Source organism: Molothrus aeneus, chromosome 10 (genome assembly GCF_037042795.1).
Source record: "Molothrus aeneus isolate 106 chromosome 10, BPBGC_Maene_1.0, whole genome shotgun sequence".
In the NCBI taxonomy this organism is placed as follows: Eukaryota; Metazoa; Chordata; class Aves; order Passeriformes; family Icteridae; genus Molothrus; species Molothrus aeneus.
This window is the reverse complement of record NC_089655.1, coordinates 3791529-3810755: the sequence shown is the minus strand read 5'-3', so window position 1 is coordinate 3810755 and position 19227 is coordinate 3791529. Positions and strand designations below refer to the sequence as shown.

Sequence of the window (19227 nt, the reverse complement as noted above, 5' to 3'; positions counted from 1 at the left end):
TGATGTGTCTGCTGGATTCCAACCCCAGTTGGAATCTCCAAGTTGTTTATGTGCTTCTTTATGATTGGTAATTGAAAAAGTAGCAAACAAACAAAAATACTAAAAGAATCTAGCTTAGAGCAATGCATGCTGTGCCACATGGGTTTTCTGAATGACCTAATAAAGACTAATATACCAATGCTATTAATTTTGTCTTACCAGGCTTCATAGCTTAGGTTCACCCGTTGCTTTTCTATGGAATTTTACTTTTTTTAAGTCTTTGCATGTGTGTCTTTGCAGTTTACCTCTAAATGAGGAAAAAAAAATTGAAGCTTTCCTTCCTTTCACTCTCAAATTTCTCTTTTTTTTTTTTTTAATAATTGCAGATGATTCCTTTGTTAGACCAGTTACTTTTTGGATTGTTGGGGATTTTGATAAACCTTCAGGGAGGCAATTGTTGTATGATGCCATTAAACATCAGGTAGGTAACACGTTCATTGGAATGGGTTAGCAGTGCTAACAAAGCCCTTGGTAGAGGCTTGTAAAACACAAATTGTGCATCTTCCTGTGGTATCACCTGCAGAGACTGGTTCTCCCTGCAGGGTCTCTAATTTCCAGCCTCATCTCTTTTGTAGGGACTGGAACATTGCTGATCTTAAGCTAGGACAGAATACAATAAATGTTATTTTAAACCCGTGGTGTTAAACTGAAATATCTGTGTTTTGGTTTGGAGATAAACATAAGCATTGCTCTTTGCTCTGTCTCATTGGTTCTGGGAGGATAACTGAAACATAAAAATGCACAGCTTACAGCTGTGGTTTGCCAGACTGAGTGGTGGCCATGGTCCTGGATTTCTTAGGTAGCACAGGGTTATCTGGAGGATTGCTGTCACAGTGGTGCCTATATATAAGTTAAATGCTTGATGTTAAATCAGTTAATTCTTCATTTAACCTTGTGCTGTTATTTACCCAATTTGGAATCTGATATTCTGGTTAAGAAATGCAAAGCTTCTGCCATAGTGTTTATTATATATTTATGGTATCTGAAATGTTAAATTTTCCCATCACTTGTTTTGTCAAACACAGAAATCCAGCAATAACATTCGAATCAGCATGATTAATAATCCCAGTGAAGAACCCAACAGCCAGAATACCATTGTAGCGAAAGCCATATGGGCAGCTTTGCAGACACAAACCTCAAATAATGCCAAGAACTTCATCACCAAGATGGCAAAAGAAGAAACTGTGAAGGCACTGGAGGCAGGAGCTGACATCTTGGAATTTGCTGTTGGGGTAGGGATGTCTGCTGGTGTTTTCATGGGGAGGGTGCTTTGCTTGTTCCTCAAATTCATTTTTTAGTGTAGTATGTTCATATCCAGAAGGTGCAGTACAGAAAAATAACACTGTTGGGTTTGAGATTAAAAAAGAACAGTTTGCTTTTTTTTTAATCTCTGAAGGGCTTACCTAAATAGAACAATCCATCTAAACATCAAATAAATCCTCATACTCATCAGAGCTATGTAACTTGGAAAAGGCAAAAGGAACATGGGTGCAGGGATCTGTTTAAGTGAGTCAGCTGTTTCTTGGGTGGTTAAGAGAATAATATTCTTTTAAAAGATGGGAAAAAATACAAGTGAATGTTTCAAAGTAGATTTTAAAAAGTTAGGCAGGAAGATTGGAACTGGTCTAAGTTGCTGTGGCCCTTCACAGCAGAAGTTGGGAGAGTGTTTGATGGTGACAAGCAAGAATTAGGTTTCAGGCCACAAAGAAAATGGGGCCAAGGATCAGTTTTAGCAAGATTCAAAGATGTTCTTGAATGAAAACAAAAAGGTTGCTTTTAAAAAGTGTGCAAAAGGTCTAGTTTCCTTCCTATTCCAATGTCAAGTATTCTTTTCTTTTAGGGTATGGATACCAATATTTTCAAAGAAGCCTTTGAATCTCCCAAGGTGGATTTTATTCTCTCCCATGCTGTTTACTGCAGAGATGTCCTGAAGCTGAAGAAGGGGCAGAGGGCTGTGATCAGCAATGGACGGGTGAGATGATAACAGACAAGGAAAGAGACTTTGCAATGTGAGAAAGCAACAGATTTGAGCAGCAGAGTCTGGGTGGGGATCAGACACAGGAGTGCCAGCCTGGTTTAGGTCTCAGCAGTCTTTAGGATCACTTCCAGTTTGGTTTATTCACACCTGTGTGACCTTTTCTTTTCACTGTGTGCAGTTAGTTGCTGGCATTTGATAGAAATTCAAGTCTCTCAATAACAAAGTTCCTTTCATGCTCGTAGTGAATTGAATCCAGGGGTGGAAGGGGATGATAAATTTGCAAGATTATGCTGCTTCAGTTTGCTGAGCAAAATGCTGCTGCATTTTGTTCTGACCAAGGTTCCTTGGTCTCTTCTACCATCTGTTTTTATTATAGTTTATCTGAAATGAGATAAATGATGTTACCAGTATTTCACTGCAAATAATGAAACACAGCTGTGTACAGCATTGGGTTTTCTTTTGTCATCTGTTTCTGGCTGGGAACAAATCCATTCAGGTCCCAGTGGTTGCTGGATATTTCAGTGGGTTAAAATCTCAGGTGTTGAGTTGTTCTGTTCTATTTTTCTCACTAGCAGAATAACAAGACTTTTTCTAGGTAGCTTTTAGGCTTCTGAAGGCTACAGGAAGGAGTTTTGCTGGACTATTAGAATTGGCCTGGCTTTCTGCTGTCCCTTCCAGATGTGGTACTTCATGTATAATTTTAGGTGCCTGACCCAGTGAAAAGTTTAAGTGTGTAGTTTATGCCTTAGTCTGGGGCTCTTGGCTCTAAATACCTGGATTTACCTGTTAAACTCTGCTGCCACTGACATTAATACCAGCCTAAATGGTTGGCTTCCACTGAGACTGGGCTGGAGTATTTATTTAATACATTTTGAATTTTGTTTCAGTGTAGCCTTTGCCTTGACCACCAAACTCCCAAAAAACTCACTTCCTTTTCAAACCAGGACACCTAATAATGCTGATTCTGCTATTTTTGGTAGATTATTGGTCCATTAGAGGATGGAGAGATGTTCAATCAGGATGATTTTCATCTCCTTGAAAATATAATCCTAAAGACATCGGGACAGAAAATCAAATCTCAGATTCAGCAGCTGGGATTTGAAGAAGATCTGTAAGTAAACAGCTGTCACTAGAAATCTCAGTTAATTCAAGAAAAGCTCACAGACCTGTAGGTTACAGTTTTGCTTCTTGGCAAAGGTGTGATGTACAAATCTATTTTCATTGAACTTTCAAGAGGTTTTACACCTTAAAGATTGAATATATTCTTAAAATACTAGACTGAAAAATTATGGAAATACTGAAAAAGAAGTAGTGCTCAAACATAATTATCTTTTATGATAGGACCCCTCTCAAAAGTTTCTCCACTTAGAGGATTGCTTCCTAGTGCTCAGAGTTGCAGTGTAAGATGGGAAGAGTAGTGGAACAAGGGTTTGTTCTGAATGGCTTTCAGGTCTGAGTGGTTGGTGAAGATCAGGAATGCAGTTCCTGTAACATGGGTGACCCCTAAAATACAGCTGTTCTATATTTGTTGGAGTTAAATCCTTTGGTATACTCAGTAATAAGGCTGCAACCAGTTTAAATTACTGGTGGATTAACCCTTAAATATGTTTAATTCTTCAGAGCCTGTGCAGAGAGGTAGTAGGAGTGTTTGGTATCTGGATTCTGTTTGCCTTCTCTTTTGCTGCTGCCTGACAGAAATGTGATAACTACAGCCTTTTTTCTTGGTATCTGCAAGCCTTTTTCTTTTCCTTCTTTTCAGGGCAAGTGACTTGGTAATGAAAGTGGATGCTCTGCTTTCTGCTCAGCCAAAAGGAGAGGCAAGGATTGAATATCAGTTTTTTGAAGAACGATACAGGTATAGAATTACTGAACAAGGCTTTTCTGTGTCTTTTAACTTCCCCATTGTTCTATGTTGCATTTAATTAAAAAAAATCTAAGTAGCAGTAGGAAAGTCCCCAACAGTTTTCAGAAAGATTCCAGAAATTCATTTTATCTCTCCACCTATCTCTATAAACATTTTATCTCTCCACCTATCTCATATAAACATGTATATGCCTGCTTTTTTTCTCTATTAAGTTTCTGAAGGTGCACAGCACTTAGGAAGTACTTTCAGTTCAGGATGAGATGGATAACAGTGGGGTGTAATGCATTTCAAGTGTTTATCCATGTATTTGGTACTTTAAAATTGTATTTTCTTCTGTTTAGTGCAGTTAAACTGAGACCAAAAGAGGGGGAGACATACTTTGATGTTGTGGCCATTGTTGATCCTGTGACCAGAGATGCTCAAAGACTTGCTCCATTACTTTTGGTACGTAGGCAGGGTTGTGAGAACTTCAAATTCCATCATTTTGGAATGTTTGCTTCACTTTGACTGTGTGGTGACCAGTGGCTTTCTAATGGTGTGTCTGAGTTTCACAATGCATTTATCAGTGGAAATACTAATTAAGCTGCATTACACACTAATAAAATCATACTCAGGTATTGTCCAGAGAGCTTTTAGTTTCATATTCTAACAGCTTAGTTTGCAGTAACTCTGGTCTTGAGGACAGTCTCAGCATGCCAAAAAGAATGCCTGAAATATGAGGAGCAGGTAACTGTGCTTAAAACCACCAATTAAAAAGGGGAAAGGGGTGGTAAAGCAAACCACAAGGAGGGAGGATTTGGAATGAGCAGATCACATTCACCCTGAGGTCCTGTCTATAAAACAGTGGTCAGCTCTCCTCATTAGCATTTTAAGGGATGTCTCTTTCTCATTACTTTAGGTTTTGAACCAATTGATAAATATGAACCTGAGAGTGTTTATGAACTGCCAGTCTAAGCTTTCTGACATGCCACTGAAAAGGTAAGCAGTTCATGATACAGGGTGGGCAGAGAGAGAAACCTGCTGGAATGTGCAAGCACAGAAGCATGGTCAGCTGTGCCATGGGAAATCTCAATAACTGCTTTGAGCTCATTTATATAATCATTTCCCATGGAGAATCTGGGAATTTGTGTGGCATGAAGTAATTCTGCTATTTTACAAGTTGGGTGCTTTTAATTTTTTTTTTTTTTGGTATTTATATAAAATTAAATAACTTGCTAGTTAAGTGTTGCACAGTTTGTTTTGGTCCTTCAAGATAGAAATTCTGACCTGTCCTAAGATTAACACAACTTGCATTGCTTTGGACAAAGGCTGATGCCATCTGCAAATACAATGAGAGTGAAATATTAGCAAATTTTGGCAGATGGGTGTTCTAACTTTTTCTCTCTGAAATTTCAGCTTTTACCGCTATGTTTTGGAGCCAGAGATTTCTTTCACAGCAGAGAATAACTTTGCTCCAGGACCAATTGCCAAGTTTTTAGATATGCCCCAGTCTCCACTGTTCACTCTGAATTTAAACACTCCTGAGAGTTGGATGGTGGAGTCTGTTAGAACCCCTTATGACCTCGACAATATCTTCTTAGAGGAGGTAAGAGAAATCATCATGTTCCTACTGCATTTAAATGGTGGTGCTTTTCCAGGGCTTGTTTTTTTAATGGGAAAGAAATGCAGAATGTTAAAATACCAATAAACATAGAGCTGTGGATATTACTGCTTTTACAGACCTCTAAATGATTTCTAGGAGGGAAGCATAAGCTCCCCAACAGCAGGATTGCTGTTCTCAATTACTTGTGGATGCCTGACACCATAGGCTTGGAGCAGGTCCTTCCCTTGCTCCTAGAAGCCATCAAGCTGGTTTCAGCTACTGTTTATTTTCACAGTTCTTGTTAACTGGCAAACACTGCTGTGCTCCACAGAAGGATGTGCAGTGTCAATGCAGCAGTAAAACCATGCAGCAGAAATCCACTCAGCTGCTGTAGGTTCAGGAGCTTGCTGCTGCTTGAGCAGACCTTGACTCAGACTGTTGAACTGTGGGTCTGGGCAGTGCTGCCCCACATACAGAGGGAGAAAAAGGGAAAATCCCTTATTTATTTATTTACCTTATTGTAAAGGTACCACACACGTGTGTGTACCAAGATGTCAAAGCCTTTACAAAGAGGCCTCTAGAAAAGTGACAGTGTTTGCAGCCTTGTGGGCATCACAAATGTGGGGCCCCTTCTCACTGATCACTGTATTATTAGTCCCTATTATTAGTCCCCTCTTACTTCTGCACCTCTCTGATATTGTATGGGATATGATGTGGTATTGTGGTATATCTGGTATTGCTAATCCTGTACTAGTTATTCACAAATCTAGGAAATTGGGTGTGTGTTTTATGGTTTTGGTTTTGGGTTAGTGTGTTTTGGTTTGGGAGTTTCTTGCTTTTCTTCTCTTAACCTAACTGTGAAGGCATAAATGAAGCATTAATACTACATTTCAAGCCTCTGATTTCCATGCCTGCCCCATTGATTATTGAAAGCCTGAGAGAGGGGGGAATTAAATGCTTCAGGCATTCCAAGTGCATCCCTGAGCTTCTGAATAAACAGCAGCTTTACTTTTGCAGGTGCACCATTTCCAGTTCCCAATGTGCAGTCTGTTGGTGCTGTAGCAATTAATCTGTCATTTTGGATGTGCAGTGAGAGGAGATGCTTTGTGGGATTAGACTAACATTCTGCTTATGTACTGTCCTCAGGCTACATCTGAATTTGGCCTGGTAGGGACCCAAGTCTTTTGGGGTTGTGGGTTTCTTTTTTTTTTTGTTATTTTTTCTCTTCTCATTCCTTGGCACCTTTGTTCAGTATAGAAAAAAAGGAATGGGTGTGTCCTGATAGTACCCTAGTGCAGTGTAAGAGCAAAACAAAATGTTTATTTCAGATGGCTGATATTAGGTGAGACCAGCTTTAAACAGATTTACAGTCAAAATTCTGGATCCCATCATATACTTTTTATGAGATACCAACTCCATTCTCCAGTAAATGTTAAAAAAATTAATTGTGGAATAGAGCAAGAATCCTTCCCTTTTCTTATCCTAGCATATGTTGAGATTCAAATTCTTTTGGTCTGGGCCACTCTTAACAATATTTGTGAGGATTATCACTTGAAGGAGCTGAGCTCTGAGGTTTTCTAGGTATTTGTCTAACAATAAAATTACTCTGGTGAATTTTTTTTTTTTTAATTACTATAGCTATTCTAGAGAATAAAAGCTGGCACTTTAAAGCTCATGCTGCAGTCAGCAGTTTCTGCTCCTTTCAGGTGGAGAGTGTTGTAGCTGCAGAGTATGAGCTGGAGTACCTGCTGCTGGAGGGCCACTGCTATGACATTACAACTGGGCAGCCACCTCGGGGACTCCAGTTCACCCTGGGCACCTCCAGCAGCCCTGTCATCGTGGATACCATTGTCATGGCCAACCTGGTGAGTCTTCTCCTGCAGCTGGCACAGCCAGCACAGCCCCTGCCTGCCACCCCTGGCTATTTCCTAGCATGGCCTCTGGCTTTGGGGTGGAACTTGCACTCCACAGCTGCTTGCAGATGCACCAGAACCCCATCATTCCTCACACTGGTGTCTGAAGCCTCTCACCTCTTTCAAGATGAGCTCCTTTCCCTTCTGAGATACTCTGGAATGTCTTTAAATGCTGCCAATATTCTCAAGCAGCCCCTTTCCAGGGGAGCTCAGTTGTTTTCCTGGGACAGGGTCCTCCTTGGGCCATCCACTCTGGTGCTGTGAGCCTCAGGCTGTCTCATTTTTGGGACCCATTTCTTCAGGAGATCTATGGCATAAATGGAGAGAGTCAGCAAGGATAGTTGGCATTGTGGAAAATAAAGGAAGTGTGAAAGAATGGGATTTGCTTATTTTAGGTGAGGAAAAGTGCTGGAAATCCAAGTGTATGATTGTTCCCTACAGCTGATTTTGTAATGTCACTGCAGAAGGGATATGTCTGTTCTCAGTGTCCACACTGGAACAGGAGACAGATATGGACTGAAATTATGGCAGAGGAATTTTGCCACTGAAGTGTTTTCTTGATATGTAATGTTACTGAAAAACTGAAGTAAATTACCCTTTTTTTTTTAAATCTTAAAGTTTTTTTAAGTTATTACATTTATTTAAAGAATTAAAATAAAAGCAATGAAAAAATATTCCTTGTTTCCTGGTGCTAAATATTTATTTTAGAATTCTAACTCATTTTCAATTTGTGCCTTTTCTTAGCCAGAGTATATCCTACAGTGATGTAGTATTTCTTACTGTAGAAAGAAAGATGTGCCTTATTTTATATGTGATCAGCCTCATTTTACATGTGAATTTACATGTGGTGTGTTTATGTTAGGGACTAAAACTCAGAAGTGTCCTTTTTCTAATTAGCTATACCAAAATTTTCTAATTAACTATACCAAAATTTTCAGAAATATTTTTTAATTTCCTTTTTAAAGCAGCCTGGCTCACATAGGAGCTGCAAGCATTTGAAGCCACAGTACAAAAGCGAATGGGACACTAAAGCATCTCTACAGTTGCATGTTTTTTCTATAGGCCTCATAATCTAAATCACAGAGGAAAATATTCAGATCTGGAATCTGAATATTAAAAATTAAAAAGACTTGAACACAATATTTGAGTTTTTAAGTTCTGTAGAAGAGATATCTTGTAATAGGTAAATTATGATACTGCTTCTGCTGTAGGTGAATTACCACTCTGTAGAGCTTCAGAATTCCTTTAGGTTTTTTGTATAATCACAAATTAGTGTTTTGAAATTCCCTCATTCTTTCATGAAGGCAACTTTTTGCAGGAAAAGACTTTGGGTTTGCACTGCTCCCATCAGGACAGTGAAGACTTTGATCTAACAAATAATGCCAGACTTTTTCAAGCTTCTATCTCATAGGGAAAACCCAACAACTTTGAATGGAATGATTTCTGGGGCTTTTCTCCTTTTGTCTGGGTTTAAAGCCCTTAATCAATGGGCTTGCAAGTAACATTTTAGATCTAAAACAGTGAGTCAAAACCCATAACTTTAAAGCTAATTTTTCTCCATTTGCATTTTCTGGAAAGTGCCAAATATTCTTTTCACTTTACAGGGCTACTTCCAGTTAAAAGCCAATCCTGGTGCATGGACTCTAAGACTGAGAAAAGGCAGATCTGAAGATATTTACAGGATCTACAGGTAGGTCAGGATAAGAAATACTTCAGTCTTTTTCTTGTAAAACATCTGAAGTAGGTAGGCATTGTAATATGTGAATCTAACGGTTTCCTTGTCAAAGTGTGGTGACCTGAACAGCAAATTAAACAGCAAATTACATTTCATACTGAACATAAGTTATGCAAGGTGAAATTCATTAATTTAAAATCCCATTAAGTGTGTTCAAATAAATGCATTTGTTTCTTTGGCATGTCTGAAACCTGTTTTGCAGTGCTGAGGCTAAATACATGTATAAAAATGGCCAGAAGAAATAAAGATTTCTTAAAATATTTTTGCTTTGTAGTAAAAGTCAGTATCTTGCTCTATTTTCAGCCACGATGGCACGGACTCTCCACCTGAAGCTAATGAAGTTATTGTTGTTCTCAATAACTTCAAGAGCAAAATTATTAAAGTGAAGGTGAGTTTATAAACCAGAGGTGCCCTTAAAGAAGTCTGTTTGACCAGCAGTGGGGAGAAACTTGGATGAAGGCCTGAAGTTCCCTTCCCATGAGCATACACTTGAGGCAGTCTGCACTAGGCTCACCTCACAGTATCAGGGGTAGAGAGCATCACCTGTAGCCTTGATTTGGGTTTTTAATACAGGAGAGAATGACAAAGTCCTGTTCCTTGTGTATGTCCTTGAGCTACAATAATACTCACATTTTCCTGACTGCTTATAACTTCAGGAAAAAGCAGTTTTGTATGCCCTATGTCTAGTAATGTACACATGTACATTATATATTACGTATGTAGTATATGTCTAGTAATAAACATTCTGTATGTCCACTGAGCCAGCATTTTATCTGTCACAGATAAATTGCATTCATTTTTTTTGTGTCACTCTGACACAGGCTAGGTAAGAATACATTTGAAAAAAAAAAGAAAAAAAATGGTAAATTACTAATGTGCTGTCTCTTAGGGTTGCCTGTCAGGTAATGCCATAGCTGAGAAGTTCAAGGAGAATGCCTGATAGATAAGTGATGGCTATAACAGAGCCAGTTCACACCTGACACCATTTACTTGTGCTGGACACTTTTGGGATGTTCTCCCCATTCACTGTCTTATTTGTGTACCTGCTTTGGAGTCTCAGTGCCAATTATACCAATTAGAGACTGGTGGAACTGGTGTGTTGGTTTTTTTGAGGGGTAGGGGTTATTGGTTTCTTTCTTTGCCAGAAAGATCACTGGCATCCATCTCATTAAACATCTCTTTACCATCCAGACTAACATGCCTTTGGTGTCTAAAAGCTCCTTTGGAACCTGTTTGGAAAAAGTCACTCATTACTGAGCTGTTTTCCCAGAGAGCTTAGGTTACCTGTCAGCTCATGGGGTGTAATTCAAGTAGGTAAAACCAGAACCAGTGTCAGGACAACACTCCTGACAACATCTACTCAATATGTGGTTCCAACTCACTAAAGCCATGCCATGCTTCACAGGTTCAGAAAAAGTTTGATATGATGAATGAAGATCTGCTAAGTGATGGCACCAATGAGAATGAATCTGGATTTTGGGAATCTCTGAAATGGTAAAACTAATTCAATGATAACCTACAAGTTTCTTGAAACTGGAAAACTATTTGGCAATACCATGGTGGCTGTGAAATTCCACAGCTGTCTCTTCAGTCTGCTTGAATTCAGGGCTGTCATTCATTGGACTCCTCTGCTTCTGTTTCTAGAGCTCTGGGCTCCTGCTTTGCACCTGCTTTTACCTTCCTTTACCCCCCTGCTACTTGGGATCCTGAAAACATTGCTCCTTCCCAGGAGCTGCACCTCAGCCAGTGCTCTCTCAATCAAAGGTGTTCATGTCTGAGCTCCTGGACCTTCCCTGTCCTTGTGCACAGCACTCTGCCTTGGGAAGATGCCCTGGGCAGCAGGGAATGACACCCAAAGCCCACAGACCAACTGTGTTAAAGCAAAAATGGAGCCATTTTCTGTATTTGCAGCCTTTCCTTTGTCCTTCACAGAACCATGTTTTTCCTTTCAGGGGATTCACAGGAGGACAAAAGAATGAAGATGTGAAACAGGATAAAGATGATGTACTAAACATATTCTCTGTGGCTTCAGGACACCTATATGAGAGATTCCTACGGTTAGTTGAGAATTTATGACCCCAGCGTGCCAAAGGGTGGTGGCCTTGCACCAGGGGAAAGGTTACAATCTGCAAGAGTATAAAAAACCACACTTTTTCAATGCTTCAGAAGTCCACTAGAATCTGCATCTCCTGTGTCATGGGAACTTCTGTCTGCATAGCATTCATGAGTTAAAAATTGACTTAGTTTAATAGATGGTGTGTTGCTGTCCTAAATTTTCTCAATACAATATAACCAATGTATTGTTAAGAAGTTACAGAATAAGTCACTGTTGCTTTGGAAAGAATCTGAGTTTCTGTTGTTCCCAAAGGCCTGTGAAAGCCAACAGGTTGTATATTATCTGCCTAGTTAAAGTATAGAGATGGTGAGGGTTTACTAATTTTGTTCAAATTAAGCAACTTACAATAGGCTGAAGCTACCCACTTTTTCTTTATGCATGAAGTTCAGTTACCTGACACAAAACTGCAAATAATTTAATCATGTAGCTGAGCAATTTGTAATCTATGACACAGCTCATCTTTTGTGGGTGCCACTTGTTCCTGTAACTGCTTTATTTTTTTTCTTTTGATAGCATAATGATGTTGTCTGTGCTGAAACACACCAAGACTCCTTTAAAGTTTTGGTTTCTGAAGAACTACTTATCACCTACATTCAAGGTTTGTTACTAACTAGAAATTTATTTGGTGGTGGGGGAAAGATGCCACAAGCTGCTTCCCCCTCCCTTTCCCAGCATCACTTGGCTAAACCTGAACTCACCCAAAGCTGGAGGAAGCCTCACAGATGGGAATGTCAGCTGATGTGACAGTGGGCCAAGTTTTTCTAGTAAAAAAATTCTCCCAATGCTCTTCTCTCATTTTACATGCTCCCACTTACACTGCTTTGTACACTCCTAAACAATTGTCCCATCTGTGAATTTTTATGATTTGAGTAATACAGTCTCATCTGTGGATCACTGTGAAATGGCTCCTAAGGAACTGTGTGGACAAAAATGCTGAAATAGTTAGTTGCTTTACAATTTATATTGATTGTTCAGCTTGGGCCTCAGTGTTTTGTGTGAATTAAAAATGAAACTGATTTTCTTTGTGGTATTTCATTTTCTGATGTTCTGTGCCTTTGACTGAAGTCTGTCTCTTGTAATGTGCTTTTCTTTTTCCTGCAGAGGAACAAAGAACTGAGATAAGCTGCTTTTTTCCCCTCCCTCTGCAGGAGTTCATCCCATACATGGCCAAGAAGTACAATTTCCAGTATGAGCTTGTCCAGTATAAGTGGCCACGCTGGCTGCACCAACAAACAGAGAAGCAGAGAATCATCTGGGGTTACAAGATCCTCTTTCTAGATGTGCTCTTCCCATTAGCTGTTGATAAAATCCTCTTTGTGGATGCTGATCAGGTAACACAGAGGCTGCAGTTATTTGATCTTTTCTTTTTTTCCTATTTTTTTTTAATTAATGAGTTCTAGAATACAATTTCCATATTGTTGGAAGAGTTGCAAGTTTGAGCCCTTCACAGGCATGACTGGAGATTGATTCTGTAATTATGGCATGCTTCACTGAGGGCTGGGTTTTGTGCCTGTATCCACAAGATTGGTTTTGTTGGCCTGTCTTTTACTGTTATCTGGTTCCTCATTCACTCACTGTGATTCCAGATTCTCATTTCACCCTTCCATTTTTGCAGTTCAGTCTGTTCTCCCAGCCTGCAGATCACTTACCACAGACAGTATTTTCCTAAGTCACCAACAACTCTGCCCTCCCAGGCCCCTGCTTTTAACTTGACCACATCTGAGTGGCTTTCAGAGGAGGAGAAGGCAAATCCCTTGTGCACAAGGCCATGGGAGGCTTTGTGTGTGCCCCCTCCTCAGCTCCTGGGTGGGAAGGGCAGGAAATGTGCACAGTGAGAACTGCCAAAACTGCTCTCAAAAGTACATGTGAAATGAGAAGTGCAGATTATCAACAAGTGACTGTGAACTGCCTGGGGGTTTGGCACATGTACAGTGTGAAGCCATGCCAGGTCAAACTGAAGCTGAAGGATCAGTTAGGAGAGATTTCCAGCTCCCCAGCTGTGATTTTGGACAGTTTGTTTCTCTGCTTGTGAGAGATACCAGGACATTTATTTCCCCATTAGAGTGGTATTTTTAAAGCAGTGCTAGTGCCACATCTGTGTCAAAAAGCCATTGAAAAGCTTTCATCCCTGAAAGGTCTGCAAACACTGAATAGGAGGGGATACCAAGAATCCCAGTTCATGTATAGTGAGAATTCTTGCTGCTTATTAAGAAACAGTTTTGCACTTCATCTGTCAACCCAACCCCCATCAGGTTATTTGAAGTTCTATTTTATTTGCTCCAGCTCTAAGGGCAGGGGAGACAACACCTTTTGTGCTGTATTTTTGTACCACTTACATATAATGCAAAAACCTGCCATTTGCTCAGTTGGAATGAAATCCTGTACAGCATTTGCAAACAACCCTAGAAAGGCAGGCTCCTAGAAATGAAAAGAAAATGTGCTTTCCCTTCAGATTGTGCGCACAGATCTGAAGGAATTGAGGGATTTCAATCTGGATGGTGCTCCTTATGGATACACCCCATTCTGTGACAGCCGAAGGGAGATGGATGGATACAGGTTCTGGAAATCAGGGTACTGGGCAAGTCATTTAGCTGGAAGAAAATACCACATCAGGTATGAAGAATTTTTTTTTTCTTTTTTTTTTTTTCAAAATAGAGGGATAAAATTTTTGTTGCTGCTTAGACTTAGCAGAAAACCAGCTGTGGTATGCAGTGCTGCATGAACCATTTGTTGCTTCCTGTTGCCTCTTTAAGGTTCTGTGGCCAATGAAGCACTAGAGACACTGAAGTTACTTTCAGTCTGCTACAGCTTTTAGAGATGAAGAACTGAAGTGTTAGCTAACAGACATCTTCCTTTGTTAATAACAAATGTTGGAACAGGGACTGCATGACAGCAAAGCTAAGACAGATTTCTTGAAAATTCTTTTTTATACATGCCATGACTTTGTTAGAACTGCTTTCCTGCCTTGATCATAGATGTGCTGCCACCCTGAGATTGTTTTAGGGTATTGTGTCTCAGGGGTTTAGTAGGGCTGCAGTGTTACCCCCCCAGTGAAATGACTAATTGCAATCATTACTTAATTGCACCATCTCCATGTAGTGCTCTGTACGTTGTGGATCTGAAGAAGTTCAGGAAGATAGCAGCTGGAGATCGACTCAGAGGACAGTATCAGGGTCTGAGTCAGGATCCAAACAGCCTGTCCAACCTTGATCAGGTGTGCTTTATTGTGTTTGTTTTGTTTTACTGGGCTATGGTGTCAGGATGGGACTGATTTTCCCAGAGGTCTTTGTTTGGAATGGGATGAAGTGTGGATTCATCACTTTACATTTGCATTGGGAAAAAAGAAAACTCTTACAGAAGTTAACCTTCACAATCCTGTTGGTTTGGGAGGGGGGTTGCTTCTCCCATCCTGCACCCTGTGGAAACAGCTACTAACTCTTACTCTGCACAACAGGATTTGCCAAACAACATGATCCACCAAGTACCAATTAAGTCCCTCCCCCAGGAGTGGCTGTGGTGTGAAACATGGTGTGATGATTCCTCGAAGAAGAGAGCAAAAACCATTGATCTGGTGAGTGCAGGATGATTCCCTCACTCTTGCAGCACATGAAAATACAGCAAACAGTTGTAGAGGCACTTCCCTCCCTCAGCACATTTTCAGCACTTGAGTTTTTTGCCATTAGCTTCTGTGTTTCTCTTACCTGGAGCAGTGGCATTGTTGTGAACTTGGAAAGAGACTTTGCACTGTTCTCTGGCTGAAGATCCCTGCAGAGGGGAGCACACCTCTGTTGAGTGCAGAAACCTTTTGTAGCCTGTCTGTTCTGTTTGCAGTGTAACAACCCAATGACCAAAGAGCCCAAGCTGCAGGCAGCCATGAGGATAGTTCCAGAGTGGCAGGACTATGATCAAGAAATCAAACTGCTCCAGAGTAATTTCCAGAAGGAGAAAGAAATGGGAACACCAGCTGAGATGCCAGGACAACACACACATGGTAACTTTTCTTTCTGTATTTCTGGGACTTTCTCTGTGCCTGTTGGTCTTGTGCTGTGTCCTCCCTCACTTGTACCATGCAAGGGCTGAATGATGGAATGAGGGCTGAATTAAGGGAGTGTCATGAGATGGAAGGGACTTGATGAGCAAGTCTGGTGTAATTTAACCTAATTCTGAAAGCCAGAGAACAGATTTGTTCTAGTTCTGTAAAAGACCCTCACTGTTCTTGCAGTTTTATGAGCTTGGCCTTTTCTTAACCCTTAAAGAAGTTCTGCTGCACACTGTGGGTGGGAATTGTTCTTCAGGCACTGGTACCTTGCAAAGAACAACTCTTGGGAGCTTTATTGATTCTCAAACCAACCTGCCAATGAGTGTTCATTTTTCTCTCCTCTTCTACAGATCCAGCAGCACATGTGGAATTATGATCCATGGAGACAAATTCAAGTTAGACTCTTTCATAGACAATTTTTATATTGGAAGCTAGTTTTTTTCCGGTGTGTCTGCAAAACTGCTGAATAATTGAATGGGATGATGTATGCATTTCTATTACTTGCCTTTGGGTTAATTTCTGCATATGAAATAGGATCTGGACTGCTGGAATTAGCATTCCTGGTGTTTTGCACCTGTGGTGGAGATGAAAGACCCCATGATGGAATTTAGTGTTTCAGAAACAAAACTTCACAATCCACCAGAAGAGCCACAGCCTGTTCCTTCAGCTGTTGCTGCCTCCACCACTGCTGAAGCTCCAGTCTAGCCTCAGATCTAACTTGAGAGTCTGGGAATTGCAGACATACATCCTAACCTCAACTGATGGACACAAATTTTTCCAGGTAACATTATAAAGCTCGAAATTATGCCTTGAGTTTGGGACACTGTTTCATCTTCAGGTTTTCAAACAATTGAAAATACTTCTTGGATTTGTTCAGTCTGCCCTTGATTTTGTAACACAATCAGCATTATTTTGATTTTCTATTTTCTGTCTTCATTTATTGCCCAACTTTTGATGGTTTGGCTTAATGTAAAGTTCTACCACAATCTCTTTAAATACCCATCCAAATGCAAATGCCTAAGCTCACAAAGTGAGCAGAGCACAGAATTTGGCAGCTGAGTTCATCCTAGCCTCTGACTTGAATCAAAGTGCCCTCCCTTCCTCCTCCTCCTCCAAGTGTAAATCAGTCTGCAAAACTGGCAGGGCCTTACTCTTGCTGTGGTTCATTGATTCATGAATGTTTTTTTGTTTATGAAAAATCTGTGGAACTTGGAAGTTTATCATCATGTAAATTTCATTAACTTTATTTTTCTTCAAACAGAGATGTTGTCACATCAATAAAAACTTCAGAGTTCTTAGGTCTTAAGCCTTAGTTCCCACTTTGATCATCCTTTTTCCTTGCACACATTACAGTCCTCATTTGATTTTGGGGTTTCTGGATATTTCACTTGCATTTGCTTTCATTCTGTGCATAGAAAAGGAGGTCTCTTCTTGCGAGGGTTAATTACCCTGGGCTGTTTTATCATTCATGTCTTCATTTTGAAAGATGCTGCTGCTGCCATAGTTCTGTACTATGAACATACCAATTAAAGAAAACCCTCAAACCCAGTTTCCCCCTTTCTGTAGGGTTAATAGTCTGCTCCCTGTAACTCTGAAGAGTTGAAAAGTAAGAACTAAAAGGAGATTTCTAGTACAAAATATAGTCACCTATGCAGCTTGAGAAATCCAGACTTTTTTGGGTTTTTGTGACTCCCTTGTTTTCATACAGATAAATGTTTTGTGCTGTAAGACCTTCAACACAATAATCATATCTCAGTATAAGAATATTGAAATATTCTTCTGCAATTGCTGTGTTATAAATCCTATTATGTTTTGGAGGAATCTGAAAGAAGACATCAGTAGTATTTAAACTGTTCAATAGTGTGGTTTAAGAGAAAAAGCTGCTCTTCTCCAGCCAGCTGAAGGAAGGGCACAAACTCTTAAAAAAAGCACATTAAGAGCAACTGACAGAGTTTATCAGCTTAAGTATTCCCCACTTAGTGGGGTTTTAAATTCAGATAGTCTGTCTGGTGTCTCTGGAAATGACAGGTGAGGTGCCTTATGCTTCCCATCAAAACTGCTCCACTTAAGGATAAGCAGACTTAGAGTAGCAGGACTTTTTTTGGTGTAAAATGCAATACACCTGCCAACAAATTAATTACATGTGGTGTCAATTAGCCTCTTTTAAACAGCTAAGACAGCACAGGTAAGGTTGTCCTTTCTGTGGTCAGCTCCAAATCACTTCAGCCTTGCTGGAGCACATGGAGTGGCACAGGGAGAAGTGGGCAGGAGCTGTACACCCCTTATTCCTTCCAGAGATGGATGGAGCAAGAATGTGCTCAAGCCCTCAGAGCAGGAGCAGCTTTCTGAGAAACGAGGCCCTTTCCTCTCTAGAACTGTATCTGGCTTCTTTTTTCCCCCCAAATTATATTAGGAGCCACAAGACTGGGAAGAAAGCCACCTCTTAAATTCAGCACATTTACAATGCTTTGTTGGATAAGAAAATACTTCTAAATTAAATGTCAGTTACAATGATTTTTTAAATATGCTCCTTCATTCTGATAGTTAATGTATGTACTTGAGCACAAACTATTGTTTGTTTAATGATAGGATTTCTCTGGCTATGGAGGGTAATTTTGTTGTCTCCAGTTAACAGACACCATGCTCTTCATTTTTTATGAAGAAATAGAAGTCATCTAACTCACAATTGATACAGAAAGAAACCAGAAACATACTCTGAGATTCTATACCTTTGCAGTATGGGAAGGTGTTCTCAAGTAAAGTATAAAATGCACATGGTATTGATCATTCTGAATGTGAACTGTTCCCATTTTTCCTCAGAAGCTGCTATTTGTTTCCACCCAAAAATGACAATCAAAAAGAGAAGAACCACTTCTTTTGGATCTGTGCATGTGTTGCTCTTAGATGCTCAATGGGGCCTTGAAAGACAAATAGTTTGTCACCCCCATGTAGAAAGCATCTTGGAGTGAGATGCTTAATGAAATAGAGCAGCTGCTGCTCACATCACTGATGGCCTGGTCCTGTCACCAGCAGAGTGATGATAATTAGAAAATGGGGATTGCAGAGGTCACAGTGGGGTTTTGCATCCCTCAGAGTAGAAAAGCCACATCTGAGGCAAGGTGAAGGCATTGTTCCCATCTCTGCTACAAGGAGCTTGACCTCTTGGTGAGGAGTTCACACTTGAGAAATGCCCTCTACTTTTATTTCAAAAGGAACGTTCTACTAAAAAGCAAATAGCAAAGAAACAAAACTTTAAGATTTCTCTTTCCTTTAGCTATATGGAGTTATAAAGAAAATGAAAGGGACATGTAAAAGCAGTAAATACCCAGTAACAGTCTTAGGAATCAGAACATTGTTAAATTATGACCTGGTTTTACCCAAATCTTCTGTAATCTGCTCAAGAATATTCCATAACTCTGTGTGGCAAGTGATCCAAGGTGTGGGGGGTTCTCTTTACTGAATGGCACTGAGATCACAGTGAACTTCCCTAAGAACGAGATCCAACATAATAAAACCTCTGCTGTTCTTTACCCTTGTCTCTCCTGTCAGTTGCTTTGGGGCAGATAACTGAGGTGTTAATAGTGTTCCTTGGAGTACATTTTTCACTTGTTGCATGCAGGTGTTGGGATGCTGTTGAAAAGCTAAAAGGGAAAAAGAGGAAAGGGTTCCTCCTCCCAGCCAGTCTTCTTAATCAAGGTATTTGAGTAACCCCTAAACTTCTGTTAAACAATAGCAATATTTTATATAAATCTACCTTATAGATCTTTTTTTTTTTTTTTGGAACTCTACCTACTGCTACTGTAAAAGAATGTTTCTGTCAACTTTTTGTAATTTCTTCATTTGATTTGGGTTTACACTGATACTTCACCGTAAGCACTGGGAAAGTGATCCTCCCAAAATACTTCCAAGTACAGAGATGTGTCTGAAGTTCTTTCAGAGTTGGGAATGAATTCCAAACTCC

The 19227-nt window shown here is 40.0% G+C and overlaps 1 protein-coding gene across 1 annotated transcript in view; it reads left to right on the top strand.

The window, feature by feature from the left end:
- Positions 1-18796, top strand: part of UGGT1 (UDP-glucose glycoprotein glucosyltransferase 1) — a 40539-nt gene extending 21743 nt beyond the window's left edge. Inside the window, exons 22-41 of the mRNA XM_066556336.1 lie at positions 366-460; positions 1065-1271; positions 1880-2011; positions 2998-3128; positions 3777-3872; positions 4223-4325; positions 4780-4859; positions 5277-5466; positions 7170-7328; positions 8981-9066; positions 9415-9499; positions 10517-10605; positions 11064-11168; positions 11741-11825; positions 12376-12558; positions 13680-13840; positions 14327-14441; positions 14682-14798; positions 15059-15218; positions 15617-18796. Of these exons, the coding sequence (XP_066412433.1) occupies positions 366-460; positions 1065-1271; positions 1880-2011; positions 2998-3128; positions 3777-3872; positions 4223-4325; positions 4780-4859; positions 5277-5466; positions 7170-7328; positions 8981-9066; positions 9415-9499; positions 10517-10605; positions 11064-11168; positions 11741-11825; positions 12376-12558; positions 13680-13840; positions 14327-14441; positions 14682-14798; positions 15059-15218; positions 15617-15642 (2405 nt within the window). The 3' untranslated portion in view covers positions 15643-18796. The remainder of the gene's footprint in view (positions 1-365; positions 461-1064; positions 1272-1879; positions 2012-2997; positions 3129-3776; positions 3873-4222; positions 4326-4779; positions 4860-5276; positions 5467-7169; positions 7329-8980; positions 9067-9414; positions 9500-10516; positions 10606-11063; positions 11169-11740; positions 11826-12375; positions 12559-13679; positions 13841-14326; positions 14442-14681; positions 14799-15058; positions 15219-15616) is intronic.
- The last annotated feature ends 431 nt before the right edge of the window (positions 18797-19227 follow it).